Source organism: Etheostoma spectabile, chromosome 14, assembly GCF_008692095.1.
Source record: "Etheostoma spectabile isolate EspeVRDwgs_2016 chromosome 14, UIUC_Espe_1.0, whole genome shotgun sequence".
In the NCBI taxonomy this organism is placed as follows: Eukaryota; Metazoa; Chordata; class Actinopteri; order Perciformes; family Percidae; genus Etheostoma; species Etheostoma spectabile.
Genome location: NC_045746.1, coordinates 1,834,755 through 1,850,725, shown reverse-complemented (window position 1 = coordinate 1,850,725; position 15,971 = coordinate 1,834,755). Strand labels below are relative to the sequence as shown.

The following is a 15,971-nucleotide window of genomic DNA, read 5'->3' as shown; positions in this document are numbered from 1 at the left end:
GCACCGACAAATCTGCGGCAACTGTGTGATGCCATCATGTCAATATGGACCAAACTCCCTGAGGAATGCTTCCAGCTCCTTGTTGAATCTATGCCACGAAGAATTGAGGCAGTTCTGAAGGCAAAAGGGGGTCCAACCCGTTACTAGCATGGGGTACCTAATAAAGTGGCCGGTGAGTGTACTTTACTAATGTAAGGAGCAGGAGCCTTTGGTATCATGAACAACCTGGAGGAAAAAGGATAATACCATTACAGTCACCCACCTGGTGCAGAATTAGCAGCTGCCCCAAATACAGGTGTGGGGTTGGTTTGCTGTCCAAAGACAAGGGCGGCATTGGGTTTGGCTCCGAATGCTGGGGGCTGGGAAGGTGTGGCTGTGAAGGGGGATCCAAAAGATGAACCGAATGAAGGAGCCTGGTTGGCCCCGAATCCACCAGTGGAGGCCGAGCTGAATGCAAATGGAGAGGGAGCTGCAGATGGAGCTGTTTGTGTAAAAGAAACAAATCGAAGATTTCAACACATGTACAGATAAGAAATGCATAAAAAAACATTTAATAATATTGAATGTTTCATTATTGTCGCTCAAGTATGAAACAGACATCAGGACTTTGCTTATTATCTGAAACAAACACCATGAGATAGGGCTGGGAGATATATCGATATAAGAAATATATTGATATTTTTTTTTTATGTGATATGGAATTAGACCATATCGTAATGATTAAAAAAGCTACTGAAAACCATGGACCCGAGATAAGAGCTTTCCAGTCGCAACCACTTTGCACAAGAAGCAATGCCACAAATGTACGCCGAAGTCAGGCAGAGCCTTGCTTAGCGGCTCGCTACCGTCACCCATTTTGCGTTGACCAGCGATATGTGGTCGAGCAGGACGTGTGAGCCTTACATGAGCGTGACAGTTCACTTCCTTCAAGACTGGGAGATGAAAACAGTGTGTCTCCAAACAAGTTATTTCCCCCAGGATCACACCAGTGAGTATATAGCTGAGGCCCTGCAGGACGCAATTGCAGGCTGGAAACTCCAAGAAAACATCTGGTTGCTATAACAACCGACAACGGGAGCAACATCGTCAAAGCGGTTGAGCTGAACAAGTGGCTGAGGATGCAGTGTTTTGGTCACAGACTACACTTGGCTATTGGTGAGTGCAGTGTTGTAAGGAGTATTCAAATATTTTACTTTAAACAAAAACATTAAAATGTTAGTTTTTCCTTATTTTCCTTTGTGTGTCTGTCTGCAACTTTGTGTTTAATGCTGCTTTCTTGAAACAGCTGAGCATTTAATTATGAACCAGGTGAAGAAACCTGTTTATTATTTATTCATTTGATTTTGCAACTGTTCACTGAAATAGCCGGTTTCAATAAAACTACTACTACGACATGTCATATTTGGCTTTGACTGAACATTTGCTTTCACTTTGCGGGAAACAATATCGGGATATATATATCGTATATCGATATTGAGCCTTAATATATCGGGCCCATATCGCCCAGCCCTACCATGAGGAAATACAGACCTGAAGAGGAGGCAGCGGCAGCAGGGGCGGCTGTTGCTCCAAAGCCGAAGGATGGAGCAGCAGCTGGAGGAGGAGCAGCAGCACTGGCAGGAGCACCAAAGAGGAAGGGCTGAGATGGGGCTGGAGTAGAGTTCAGAGGAGCTGCTGGCGGGGCAGCCGGCTGGCTGTCCTGACTTTGGCCGAAGACAAAGGCTTTAGCTGGAGGAGCATCACTTGCGGTTGCAGCAGGCTGACCAAACATGAAATTGCTAGTAGCTGCAGAAGGAACAGGAGCCTGAGTGGAGCTGCTGCCACCAAACAGACTGGGTGTCAGGGTGGTGGATGACGAGGTGGTGGAGTTGACGGTGTTGGTGGGATTACTAGCCATGAAGGAAAATGCGGATTTTGGAGCAGCAGAAGAATCTGTCGGGAAAGAAATAGTTGATTAGGGATGCAACGATACAAAAAGGTACACGATTCCCGATTTTACCTTCGTGATCGAATTTTCTCACAATTTATTTCAACAGAAGGAAATGACTGAAATATTTCTTTATTTTTATAAGCTGTGCAAACCAGCAGATGTGTCTTCAAAACTGCATCTGAAATTGCAATTCATTTTAAATAACAAAAAATACAAAATGAAAGATAAAATGTTTCTTGTTAAGGACCATATGGTTGAATTTAAATGTTTTTAATCGAATAACTTATAACACCTTTACTCACCAGTAAATTGCTGTTTAACGACAAAAAGAAGAAACACTAGACGGCTGAAAGGGTATTATACAGCAACATTTAACGCAACAAGCTTACAGAGCTGGACTCAAACTCAAAGTCCAGTCTCTGGTGTTTACTGACAGCAGCACTGTCCATGCTGTCTCAAACAAGGATGAACTAAGAAAAACAAAAGGCTGCTAGTTTCCTCTTTGTCTTTAGCGGCAGACTGCTATACAGCAGGCTAACGTTACCTGCTGTATGTCACACCCTATGTAGTTTTAAAAAACTGCAGTGCAATTAATTTTTTTTCTCAACCAGCTGTAATCTATACACATTTAAAATACATTTTTCACAGATTTACAATGCATTGTTACATTGATTATGTGTAATATAGTGCAGTGGTTAAAGGCACAGTACACAGTTTTTTGTCAGTGTACTGGTGACGGAATACACTACTCAGTCTGTGAACACAATTGTATGTCTTCTTTGGCTAAGGGGGCCTGAGGATGTCATTAAGGTTATGTTAGGGACAACACAAATTGTTTACATTATATATTTATCTAGGCCGCTGCCACTTCGATTTTTACTAAATCACAATCTAAGATTTATAAAAGTGCAATACTAATTACACTTACTTTGTCTTGATCTGTTTCAACAATAGTTAATGCAGCGGTTAAAATTTACAGAGAACTATGCTCTCTTTTTTTTGTTTTTGAAGGCCTTGTCAAAACCTTAAACTTGCTAACTACAACTACAAGTTCTTTCCTTTAAAGAAAACAAATGAAAACTTATAAAAGAACTTTTCATCAAGTCGTTATATATGAACAGAAAGCATTGTCATTTGAAAAAATAATTACTACAGTATCACTGTCCAAACTTTCTCTCACCTGTAGCACTTTGTCCAAAGGGAAAAGAGGGCTTCGGGGCCTCAGCGGTAGACGGTTCACTCTTGTCTGCTGGCTTGCCAAAATTATACGCAGGTGGAGGTTGTTCTGTTGGGGCACTGGGCTTGGTGAAGGAAAAGCCTCCTGAGGCGGCTGGTGCAGCATCTCCATCTTTATTAGCAGCACCAAAGAGGAAGGCAGATGGAGCCAAGGAGGCAGTGGCGTCCTTCTTTTCCTCTGGCTTCCCAAAGGTAAATGTGGGAGCAGCTGACTCTTTGTCCGCCTGCAAGGATCCAAACGTAGAGCCACCTTGCGGTGTTGTGGCTGCTAAACTTCGCTCCCCCAATCTTCCAAATACAGACCCAGTGGTGGTAGATGTGGTAGTGGTGGTGGAGGAGTTGGTGGATGTGGTGTCATTTGATGATAATGCATTGTCACTTTTCTCTTGAGAGGAAGCCGGAGGAGTGACACTAACAGAGGATGAAGTGGTGTCTGATGTTTTCTCTTCCGGTTTTGACAGTCCAAAAGTGAAGCCACCCTTAGGAGAGTTATTTTCTGTGCTAGACGATCCAGTTCCAAATGCTATCCCACCGCTGGCTCCAAACTTAAACCCAGAACCTGTGGCAGGTTTGTCTGACTTTTTGTCATCACTAGAGGCAGTCCCAAATTTAAAGCCCTCAGATGAGCTGCCGAATTTGAACCCTGATGAGGCAGCAGTGTCTTTAGAAGTTGTTTCTGAGGAGGAGCTTCCAAATGGGACTCCAAATTTGAATCCCCCTGACGATGAGGACTCTGTCAATGAGCCTCCAAACTTGAAACCAGATGCAGACGTACTGTCTGATGTGCCAAACTTAAAACCTCCAGAACTAGAGCCTGAAGTCCCACCAGCCGATGAAACAAAAGACGAACCAAAAGCTGAAGATAAACAAAGGATAACAAAAATTAGAAAAAAATGAAAATTCTGGATTAGGTACAGGTTTAATTGCTAAAAGTCTGTTTCTCAAAACGTTATATTTTGACTACATTTTGTATTATTATCTTGACCGTTTAATATGATGCTAACAAACAGATTGAGCAACATGTCATCTAAGTGGCATCAATATACTGCCCTAATGCATAGAAAGCACAATGCCTATAAAAACTATGCATCAAGATCAAGAAACATTTTGGCTGCATTACACACACTTGTTTCATCATTGCTCATTGGGCTTTTGATTTAAACAAAAAATGGCTTTGGAAATCTTTACTTTAAAAACGTGGAAACACCAAAATGTGGGTTGCTTTTTTTACCTTTGGGCTCCACGCTAACTCCAGGTTTGGCTGCCTGACAGGCAACACACTGTACATCAACAGCCTTATTCTGTACAAGACAGACATCACAATCCCAGGCACCCTCTGGCTTCTTGAATGCATCTCCCAATCCAAACACTGGAGCACTGCTGGCTGAAGAGGATGCAGCTGAAGCTCCTGTTGAAAGGATTAGTAAAGAAAGATACTTTACTAAACTAACAATTGACATTTAACATGTCAATACATCAATGACAGTTAAGGGAATGACAATCTTATGGACAACAAAAACAATAATTCAACACTTTGTAGAATATCAGATACCAACATTACCATGGTTGGGCTCTCATTACCTGGTTTAGCACTCATGCAGGCCACACACTTTGTGTCCACTGCCTTGTTTTCTACCAAACATGTATCACATTCCCATGCACCCTCAGGTTTTTTGAATTTGTCTCCAAATCCAATAAACCCTGTAGAAAGGGGGGCTGTGGGTGTGGATACAGTCTTAACAGCTGTGAAGGCAGAAGGAAGAGTCAGTGAGGGTTTAAGCCCTGTCCCTGGTTTGGCCGTTTCGCAGGCCACACACTTTACTGCTTCAGGTTTGTTTAGGACAAGACATGTGTCACAGTCCCAAGTTCCTGCAGGTTTGGAGAACATTGTGCCAAAACCTGCAGTGGTTGTAGTGGCGGAGGTGGTGTTCATGCTGCTGCTGCTCTCGAGCCCAACCGAGGTGGTGGCTGAAGGTTCATTGTCCATAGATTTGCAAGAGGAGAAATTGGGCTGTGGGGCTGTACAGCAAACACACTTGGTATCTGATGGCTTGTTCTGCACCATGCAGACATCACAGCTCCAGCCTGGCGGGGCTTTGAATGCATTGCCAAACACTGTTGAAGAGTGGGAGGTGGTGGTTGAGGTGGTTGAGGAGGGGGCTGTGGATTGTGGGGAGATCTGCACAAGAGTGTTGTCTGGTCTGGGGGAAGTCCGAACAACAGGAGAGGCAAAGCCTAGACACAGTACAATTAAAGGATTAAAACAGTAAACAATCTTGTAAACCAAACCATGCAAAACAAACACTGTAAATGTGTAATGAGTTATTGACTCTAACCAGGTGCTTTGAGAAGATCCAGCACACTGCCCTGCTTCAGGGTCTTGGCTGGTTTGAAGGGTCCTTCAAAATCTTCTGTGCTTTTGCTAGCTACTGACTTCACTGTAGAACACATGGAAACACAAAACATCAAACCTGAGATCAAGTTTCCTCAGGAAAGGCATAGAGTCAGCATCATGCCAGTTGTAAGAAAACTCTTACCTGCAGCCGCTATGGGAGAGGCCAGCTTCCCGTTTGACATGGAGGGAGCTAACTTTGCTACAGGTGCACTAAATGTGAACCCAGCCTACAAACAAGAGACACAAATTATTATCAATGTTACTATTGTAAATAGTTGTCTTATCACTTAGTTTTCATTGAGAGAAACAGTTTACTTACTGAGGGGGAAAAGGAAGGAGGACTAGCAGCAGTTGCTTTGACAATAGGGGAGGAAAATGTATACGGTGCGGAGAGGGGTGTCAATGTCGTTGTTGGCTCCTGGAAAAACATGAAAATGTGCAATATGCATAAATAATGTTAACCCTTAGAGTAGTAGTTGTTTTGTAGGGGAATCAGACAATGTTAAGACAGACCTTATTTGTGACTGTTTCCTTAGCGGGAGTCACAGGTGTGAGATCGGGGGCTGAGATGATGGTGGTGGAGGTGGTGAGAGGTGGAAGAGGGGAGGAGAAGCTGAAGGTGGGCAGGGCAGAGGTGCTGATGGGAAGTGAAATGGTTGGTAGGTCCAGTACCTCACACACCTAAAGTCAGAACACAAGCAAGAGTATCATTGTGTACCATTGTCCTCCATTTCCAAACAATGCCTCTTTCAGACTGATGATAAAATAAAGATAAACCCATGTTTGATATTGATCTGAATACATCAAGGCACATTATCAGATACAAAAAGGGATACTGCCCTGACATAAAAGTATCAGAACAGCTGTATTTTACAATCACTTGTATACAAAAACTGTTTAGTTTCCCAGCTCTTATCACTTTGATACAGAGTTAGGATATAAAAAAGTAATAATGTTATCTTCAATACACACAGTTTTTGGATACAGAACTTTGAGTTTTTTGTTTGTTTGTTTTTTCACGCAAGGCCTTTACCTCCTCCTCTTCAGGGTGTTTAGAGGAAGGCCGTGTAGTGGTCCTCTCTCTCTTCATCTTGCCCCCTCCAGAGCTCACGCTGCTGGCTGCAGGCGTACTGGACAGAGGATATGCGGGGATACTGGAACCCATTGTGCTAGGGGGGTATACAGGAACAGGTAAAGTAAGTAAAACAAACTAAAAACAATACAGAGAGCAGTCAGGCATCCAAACACAAAAATGTTTGGATTGTTGTAATTATGTTATATTGCCTTGTTATATTTTTAACTTAAGTAAATGTTTCTTTGCTGATGAATTACAGCAAGCCTGCCGTACCTTCGAGATGGACCTGGGGTTGCTTCAGGTAGTTGCGGTGATTGTCTTTTGGGCTAAGGGAATATACATGAAAACAAATTTAGCATTAAGTTTGTACTGACTATTTGGCTGTAAGTATTATATAGCAGAACAATGTTTTGTTGTAATATAATCCAACAGTGTGTTTCTGACCGTGTCTTTTGGGGTTCTGTCCAGAGTTCGGCTCACTCCTCCAGGAGTCAACGTTGGCCTGAAGGAGACAGAGCGGTTTCCTGAGACCGATACTGCAGCAGGAACCACCAGCCTCTGCACCGGTGGAAGGGTGGTATCCATCTGAATAAAAGAAAGGGTGGTTAGATATAGGCAAAAGATAAGAACGAAGGTGGCATGCTTAATTCTTTGTCTAAAAGTGTTTGATATAGCATGTCTTAGTGCCACAGAACTCACACCATTACATCATCATATTGCTTTAATATAATTAAAGTAGGGATGCTAATTTAGGTTTGTTTTTTGACCGCTAGCTGACGCTTGTCAATTGATCTTAATGTTGTTAACCAACAAGCAGGCAACGGAGTCCCAGTTTGGAAGGCTTGGACATACTTTCCGCACTCCATGTCCGCAGACAGCTGCTGACTTATACCGGTCACACAGCCACGATGTACTGTGCATTGTTGTGGACACAAACCCCAAAGCAACAGGCAGTCACAAAAGGCCATTTTACATAGTAGGCCTTCTTGTTTTGGACTTGCGAGGGTCAATAGTTGTTGATATACAAAGCAACTGTTATAGCTGGGAACGCCTAACGGTTATTACTGAGGATAAGACCAGTCCTGGCACGATTCAACAATGCAACACACACACACACACACACACACACACACACACACACACACACACACACACACACACACACACACACACACACACACACACACACACACACACACACACACACACACACACACACACACACACACACACACACACACACACACACACACACACACACACACACACACACACACACACAGCTGTGTATCAGCCGACGAGAAACCTGTTAACGGGTGTCAAGAAGGCCAACAGACTGTAGGACAGGAAATGACAGGAGGACCAACCACAACAAGTGCTGCTGGGTTTGTACAATGATATCTCTGTTCCTAGCACTAAGCCTTGTGCTAAATTGCAAAACACACTGGGCAGAGGACACAAGTGAAGTTTGGTTGTTGATTTGCAGTAAGCTGAACATTAAACAGGGACATAGTTATTATAAAAACATGGCTCAGGCGCCCGGATGGCTTAGTTAGTGGAGAGGGCGCCTTCGTATGGAGGTTTACTCCTCGACGCAGCGGGCCCGGGTTAGACTGCGACCCTTTGCTGAATGTCGTTCCCCCCCTCTATCCCCTTTCATATCTTCAGCTGTCCTGTCAAATTAAGGCCTAAAATGCCCCAAAGGAATTTTTTTATGAGGATACCGTCACAAGAATTAAAAAATCTGTACTTACACGTTTTTTTTTCGACTGAAAAGGTGAAACATCTAGATTTGTGCCATCCATTGACTGCAAAGACAGAAATGAATGTAAGAAAAACATATTTTATTGTTAGACAAAATCAGTAACATGTTTATAGGTAGTTTTGATGTCAGGATTTATAAATCACATATAGTTATGTATTGTAAAATGTTTCAATGCAAACGAATGCTTACAATACCTGTAAATATACGTCAAAAGCACTTACTGCTGACAGGGGGGAGGCAGCTGCTGCTGGGATTCTCCTGGCATCCTGTAGAAGAAAAATATAAATTCATTGCATCACCTTAACAATAACCTATTCATTGGCAACGCCTTTAATGTTGTTTAGTGTGTGTGTGTACACTCACAGCCAGCGGGCTTGACATGCGCTCCAAGGACTGAAGGATGCGTCTGGCTGTGGCACTCGTCACCCCACAGGGCTGAGCACCAGCAGGTTTGGCCTTGATCTGTCTCCTTACTGGGGCCTACAGATCAGATGAGCTAACTTAGTATTCAATTAATAATATTCACAATAAAGTCACATTCCTCCCATGTTGTGTGTGAGATATCAGCCAATAAAAGGATGCTAAAATAATGTGTTAAAGCTAGTTTAACACATCAGTAGTCTTAGCTCCTAGACTGTCCAGCTCTCACTGGCTCACCTGGTACGGTGTTCCAGGACGAGCGCGAGCGCTTCTGACCGCAGCTGCTCCACCATACATGGTCTTCCCGGGGTAGAAGGGTGAATCTCCAAGCTGGCTGGAGTTGAGCACTGTGCTGTTTAATGATGACTGGAACAGAGAAGGTTAAGTCAAATTATATAACGATTAGTAGAAATTACTTAAACTTGGTTGTATTACTAATCAATGGCATTCTCAAACATCAACTCAATATTTTAAAGTAGCTAAACAAAACAGTATTGAGTAAAATGCAAATACATCATGCACTCTTTTCATTATTTAGTAGCATTTCAACTATTTTACCCTTAAAAGCCAGCAGTTTCCTTCTGCTAATAAAGTCATGTCAAATATGTTGTATCTTAGAAGATGAAAATATATTACCATTGAATGGTTTAATATAGAAAATATCTGATGCAAAAAGCTCAGACTAAACCTAACCCTCTGAAGTTAGTTTTTATAATTTTAATACTTGGAAGACATCTGAATGAAAATGCAGACTAGTTGTTATGAGTCAGTTAGACTGAGTTGTGGTGTCTGGCATGTTGCCACCTTTGCACGTGAAAAGGAAACGTGTGAGAATTCCAGGTGAAACTGAATGCAACAACTCAAGATACTGTCTGGCTGCGAATGACAGTAACATTGGTTTACCAGATAATGCACGTAAGTGAAGATGAGAAAAAATCACTTAATTATTGAAGTTGAAACTAGAGGTATTAAAATGTACCTCAACCTAAATGTATTGGTCGCTTTGAAAATGGTAGACATCACTTTCGTAGAGTTGTGATTCACAGACCAAATATAAGACTGACATGTTAGTGTTTACGCCATATATATTTAGGCGGTCTGCTGTGAAATATGACAGCTACAGTAACTTGGAAAATAGCGTTACCTTGCTCTGAATTTGATGAATTTACGGTTTATCACAACTCAGGCAAGAAAGAAGCTAATGTTAGCGCTTCCTGCGGTCTCTCTGCCATTGACTTCCCATGGCACTTGACTTCACTTACTGTTTATAACTTTTTCCAGGTTAGTAGGGATGCATAATCCTCAAAACTAAGCAAAAAACCCACTTAGTAATGTTCCCTAAGCATTTGTTTCGTAACTAAAGTATGTGAAATGAGCAATAACATTAAATTACCTGCTTCACATAAGGTTATCCTAAGGTACCATTAGCAAATTTGCCCACTTACGGCAAAGTTATTGTTGATATTATAATCTCATAAGACAGTAGTAATGGCCATAGAGAGTGCAAAGGTGATCCGAGATGCACATTGCAAGATGTATGTGTAATGGTTCAGATTTGTATGTTGGATAGCTGTAAAGCTGAACAGAATTACAGAGGTAAAACAGATTAATATGATCCAAAGACTCTTTCTGCAAGAGAAAGGACACTATACCCTGGATAATAGATGGAAGACATATCATGCTTTTGAGAAATTATTGCAAATAAAGCAAAAGGTTTCTAAAAAGGAAATACATCATGTAGTAGCTGTTTCAGCATCATCTGTTAATATGGGACTTGGCTAGGACTCACTGCTGCTGACCAGGTCCGTTGAGTTTTACGCCATCTCTTGGACTTTCACCTTCACTCATCTATTTGGTGACTGCCATGGCATGCGTGCAGAGGCACAACATAAAGTGTTCCTCACTAGCGGTGTCTAAAATGTTATCCCCGTAATTTACTGGGAACTATGTGTGAAAGAGGCTTAAATGGGTCACTGCTATAACAGCACAGACCTAAAACAAACCCTGACACGTCAAAATGCAGAGCTTTGTGGCACAGATCTTTTCTTTTAGCAAGCGTTGCTCAGTATCTTGATGAACAGACACAGATACTCACATTGGAGGAAGTTCCAAATACAGACAGGTTGAAAGCAGGCCTTTTCATACTGGACTGGGCATGTTGAGGCCCAGACTGTGTTCTGTCCATCTCTGGGGACCAAAGTTGGGGAAGTGATGCCGTTTTGGAAGTAGGGACATCTGTAAAAGAGATGAAAAAAGAAAAGAGATAACTCAGTGGCCCAGTCTCTACATTCCAGGCCTGAGCCAATCTACACGTAAAGAAATACAGTTGCCTACACCAGTCTTTACCTACTACACTAATAGTTTAGTAATAGATTTACCAAGGATTCCTAAAGTCAGAAGGCAAAGACAATGTAAAAAAGAATAGACTTGATCATCACACAGAAAATGTGTTTCCTGACATTTTTGTAGTTTCACACATTTAAATCACCAATCATGTACAATAAACAGCCAACTGTCTACAGGTTCTCTTTCCATCACATCTGCAGGGGATTTCCCCTCTACTTGGAACTTGCTTATCAGTGGGTGGAGTCTTTGGAAAACCTGCAGACTTCTTGCATAGGGTTGGCCTCCCTTGAACAGGTGAATAATACATATGTTGAAGTATACTTTCAATTATTTTCTACATATTTTTATTTTGGGATTTGCAGATTTAAAAAAACAGGATGCAAAATAATATTTTGCACCAGGCATACAACATCTATTGGAGGCAAGACAAAAAGCCAAAAGGAAGTTGGAAAGGGGTATAAACACAATGCATAGAATGCAAAGATTTTTGAGACATATGTTGTTTAATTTTAATGCAGGTTAAAATATTTTACAGTGGCTATGAATCTCGATCAATAAGGCAAGTTTAACAGCAGCCCGATAGTGTGCACACAGAGAATTTGTCTATGTAAAGTTTATCCAAATAACTTTCTATAGGGTTTAATTCTATCATCCCGTCAACATGAATTACTGAGAACAGGTATTGATCACTTCAAAGCATTTTCATTCAGTTGTTACACACAATTACAAGGTGACCAAACGTCACATGTAATACTCGTTATACTTTACTGAAGTTTGAACATCAGTTCTTTACCTTTTGCCATCACAGAGGGCAAAATGTGTGGAAAGTTACAGATTTTGTCTCAATACGGCCCACTTCTTTGGGATTTGTAGTATTGCAACTATGCTGCAGTTATATTTACATCTATACAGACATTCCAGACTTTAAAAGATACCGGAACACATCAATCTATGCAAAGAAAACACTTTTTGCTCAAATGCTCTGCTTTTACCTTTGTCTGAGGCACGGGAGGAAAAGCCGCTAGTGGTGGAGATGTTATCATCTTCGTGCTGAGAGAGGTTATCTTTGATTTCTTTGACCAAAGAGAAGCCTGTCGAAAAGGGTCCAGGGGCTAAGGATGTGGATGGTTGGGAAAAGAGGCTGCTGGCGGCCCCCAGGGTCGGGGAGGAGGCATCCAGCGGGGGAAAGTGGAGGTGAGAACGACTCAGAGGAGGTCGAGATAGAACATACTCCTGAAAGTTCAAGGATGCCCGGCTGGTTGAGGGCTCTGTGCGAGAGAGTAAGAAGTCACAGATGAGCTTGGTGGTACAGAATAAGAAATGGCATGCACAGATATGTCTCAATTCTCATCCATGGGATATAAACTTCCCTAGCTAATCTTTTCGATAAGATGCAACGGGACTGACCGAGTCTCTTACCTGCGTTACTGGTGCTTGGCTCTGGGGAGTCACGTCCATCGAGGGGAAGAGGTCCCTCTTCGCTGCCATTAGGAGGAGGTGGTGGCTGGCAGTTCCGCTCTGTCCCCAAAACAGCCCCTTCTCCTTCAGGAGCATCTTCATTCTTGAAGTATTTCTGCAGCCAGGAAGGAACGATGCTCTTTACTGTGTCCGTCACTCGACTGATGAGGCCTGACTGCTGCTGATAAAAAAATGTGGGAGAGGAAGCCGCGTGAACAGGGGATGAAATTTATGAGAAGCAGAGACAAATGCATATAGACAAAATAAAGTCCCATCAACTCAGGCCATCCTTGGTAGCCTCTTCAGAAAATTCCCTTACCAATCAGCATTGGATGAAAGTCAATGCGTGTAAAACAACATTCCATATAAAAATGTTCTGCTAATGAATCCTGGTGATTCATTTTTAAACTACTAACACTGTGAAAAATGAATAACATGCTGATGCAATGAAATATTATAAATTTGTGGCAAAGAAATTCTGCATATTTAGGTATAAGTCCTTTTCAAGTCATATACAACAGTTCCACAAAATAAAGTAATTGTCACTGCATTTACTTTATGAATAAGCTGCACATGCCCCCATTAGTCCTACCCAGTGCTAAGCAAAACACAAGTGTAAAACTGGGTCAGGTGCTGACTGTGTACGCTTCTGTGAAGCAGTGAGCCAGTGACGCTGTTCCCTACTGTACTGAGGTTGAGATGAATTCCAGTCGGTAAGGATGAGTCCTGTCTCCTACGCCAGAATTTATTTTTATAAGATGTAGTGAAAACTTATCCTTTACATATTCAGGGAAGCTCTAGGTCTGAACTGGCTAACTGGAATTTATCCACTATTTTTGAATAGGTTTGCAGACCTAGGAGTTAGGTCAGCAGTATATTGTCTTCACAAAAGTTGCAGAAATGCTATCACACTCAAGCAAAATTTTGCTCCAGTAGATGAATATAACTTCTTGATGACTCAGGGTCTGTTTCATAATGTCCGAACAGATGGAGCAGTTGGGAGTAGGAAAGGACGACAAAGCAAAAGACAAATACCATAATCTATGAAGGCATTGACCTATAAAAGGGAAGACTGTATTATTGGAAAGGTTGAGAAAAGAGGCTAGCTAGATGGTGTGTCACTTCATGTCCACACTGTTTAACCCATGGTAGCTTTCAACACCTGATAAGAGTCAAGTGTGCCTCTTGTTTACTGCTTATCTAAAAAATACACCTGTGGGCCACTCTGCACTTTAAACATTTGTGCAATTACACCCAACTTAAACTAGCCAAGAGCAAGTGTAATATCCACCACAGTACTAGTTTACCTACTGCTAAATAAGCTATTGTTATACGGATTTAGGGGTTATATGGATGCTGTGGACAAGCTGGGTCATGTGACTAAATGACCTGTTCTGCTATCTCTGAAGCCATCATGTCAAAATGTTATGCCAGTTAGCTAAAGTACATCATCACATTTATTCTAGCTTTTCACATGAATTAATGTGTTCCCTTACACCCCTTAAAATCGTTGAGTCAGCGGTTTTGAAAAGAAAGACTCAATTTTTAAGTAAGCAATCCCACAGGTTGTAAAAAGAATTAAGAGCAATGCCACAGACATTACATGTCTAACCTTGCTTCTTCTGCTTGTTATTCAGAAGTGTTAACTAAACCAGGCTATTAAAGAAAAGCTAAACCCACCATTTAAGGTCAAGTTTACACAAGATTTGGATTAAGATACACTGAATGGACTTCAAAGACTTCTGCATTATTTGTCACCCCCATTTATATCAATGAAGGTAGACCAAAAAGTGCATTCATGCCAAAACCAACAATGCCCAAGAAATACAATAATTGAAAAACCTGAACTTGTAATATTAGTTTGTATGCATCTCTAAAAAAATCACTACATCACTACTGTACATGTCATAATAATCATATTAACTAACTTTATTTGCTTGGCTAAATTGTACACTTAACACAGTGGTATGGATGGATAACAATGCCAGCTTTACTAAATGACCATTCATCCAAATCTTATTTACTAGGTTTACATAATATGGCTAATGAGTGGATCTACTTGATCAACTTTAGCTGGTAATAATGATAAGCTGCTTGTTTAATTATCAATATTCGGATTCTCGTCAATCTCCCAGGCTTCATTGTTAAAGTAAACTTTCCAGTGTAGTTGCCTCTCCAGTCAGAGAATACACCAATAGGCTGACATAAATATAAACAACCATGCATGAAGACGCGACTTGTCCACTGTTAACATTATAGAGCTGTTTTAAAGGCCAACATTAACGCTAGCTAATGTCCAGGCGGCAAGTGAATCCACTCAGGCAACCATGTGGGTTCCTAATCAGCCAATGCTTCCTGCGCAATCCTACTGGCTGAGATTTGGCGTTAGCTAGCCTAGCATCCAAAATTATTTCAGACAGGCCAGAAACACAATCTCAAAATGTAAATGCATGAAGGGCGGCTAAACATAACTGTGGAAATGTTTAATTTAGAATGTCACTTCTCCCTGCGATACCTACAGAACTTAAGAACCGAAGACAACAATACGTTGCTCGCCGACGCTAGCTAGCATTAGCTACCTCAGCTAATAATTAGAATTCCACTTCCTTGCATTATGCTAACTAAGCTAACAGAACTTATGACTAGATCAAGGTTGTTTACCACAATGTGTCAAGTGTCTACTTGTACTTTACTAAATACTGCTAGTCTAAACGACATAATGTTCCGTGATTTGACCTGTCAAGTCCGTCTCGTTTTGCTAACCATTAAGCCTACTCACTAGCATTTCCTCTACATGCTAGTAGCGCGTGGAGGCCACGAGCGCTAACGGCAGGCCATAAAATGTCTCCAACAAAACAATAACAAGTGCTAAGACATAATGGCACCGCAATCATCGTTCTGTCATCGACACGGGCTTTTGACGCTAACACTTTTGTTCGGGTTACCTGTTTACTCTTGGCGTAAGGTTTAGAGGCGATATGATATCTCCTGCTTCTAATTTTCCCTCCACCCGTGGCCGCCATGGCTTTTTCGTCTGAGTGTCTATCGGTGTTTCGGCGCCGCCGGATAGCTGTCATCCAGCACAGCGGCCACTCACAAAGGAACTATGGGAAGTGTAGTAGCTGAACATAACAAAGAGGAAGGTTTGACAAGACTTAATACCACATGGCTCTAACATGGGGTTATTTTGTGTCATTTGAATGAAAATAATTATATAGCTAAGGGTTTTAAATATGTTATTGTTTATATTATCGATGGGAAGCACACTTTAGTCATTTTAGTAGAGCTGAAAAGATAAATCCATTTATCAATTAGTCAATCAAGAGAAAATTAATCAACAATTGTG

The 15,971-nt window shown here is 41.6% G+C and overlaps 1 protein-coding gene across 2 annotated transcripts in view; it reads right to left on the bottom strand.

Annotated features, from left to right (window-relative positions):
* Positions 1-15,762, bottom strand: part of nup153 (nucleoporin 153) — a 17,794-nt gene extending 2,032 nt beyond the window's left edge. Inside the window, exons 1-20 of one of the 2 annotated variants that reach the window (XM_032535215.1) lie at positions 15,571-15,762; positions 12,587-12,806; positions 12,160-12,435; positions 10,917-11,056; positions 9,059-9,187; positions 8,765-8,881; positions 8,623-8,667; positions 8,391-8,444; positions 7,081-7,221; positions 6,910-6,962; positions 6,595-6,730; positions 6,075-6,242; positions 5,881-5,979; positions 5,704-5,788; positions 5,503-5,604; positions 4,748-5,401; positions 4,398-4,574; positions 3,111-4,022; positions 1,531-1,932; positions 263-481 (exon numbers count right to left, since the gene is read on the bottom strand). In XM_032535215.1, the coding sequence (XP_032391106.1) occupies positions 263-481; positions 1,531-1,932; positions 3,111-4,022; positions 4,398-4,574; positions 4,748-5,401; positions 5,503-5,604; positions 5,704-5,788; positions 5,881-5,979; positions 6,075-6,242; positions 6,595-6,730; positions 6,910-6,962; positions 7,081-7,221; positions 8,391-8,444; positions 8,623-8,667; positions 8,765-8,881; positions 9,059-9,187; positions 10,917-11,056; positions 12,160-12,435; positions 12,587-12,806; positions 15,571-15,702 (4,261 nt within the window). In that variant the 5' untranslated portion in view covers positions 15,703-15,762. The remainder of the gene's footprint in view (positions 1-262; positions 482-1,530; positions 1,933-3,110; positions 4,023-4,397; positions 4,575-4,747; positions 5,402-5,502; positions 5,605-5,703; positions 5,789-5,880; positions 5,980-6,074; positions 6,243-6,594; positions 6,731-6,909; positions 6,963-7,080; positions 7,222-8,390; positions 8,445-8,622; positions 8,668-8,764; positions 8,882-9,058; positions 9,188-10,916; positions 11,057-12,159; positions 12,436-12,586; positions 12,807-15,570) is intronic. The other variant, XM_032535216.1, reaches the window with a different exon arrangement.
* Positions 15,763-15,971: the final 209 nt, after the last annotated feature.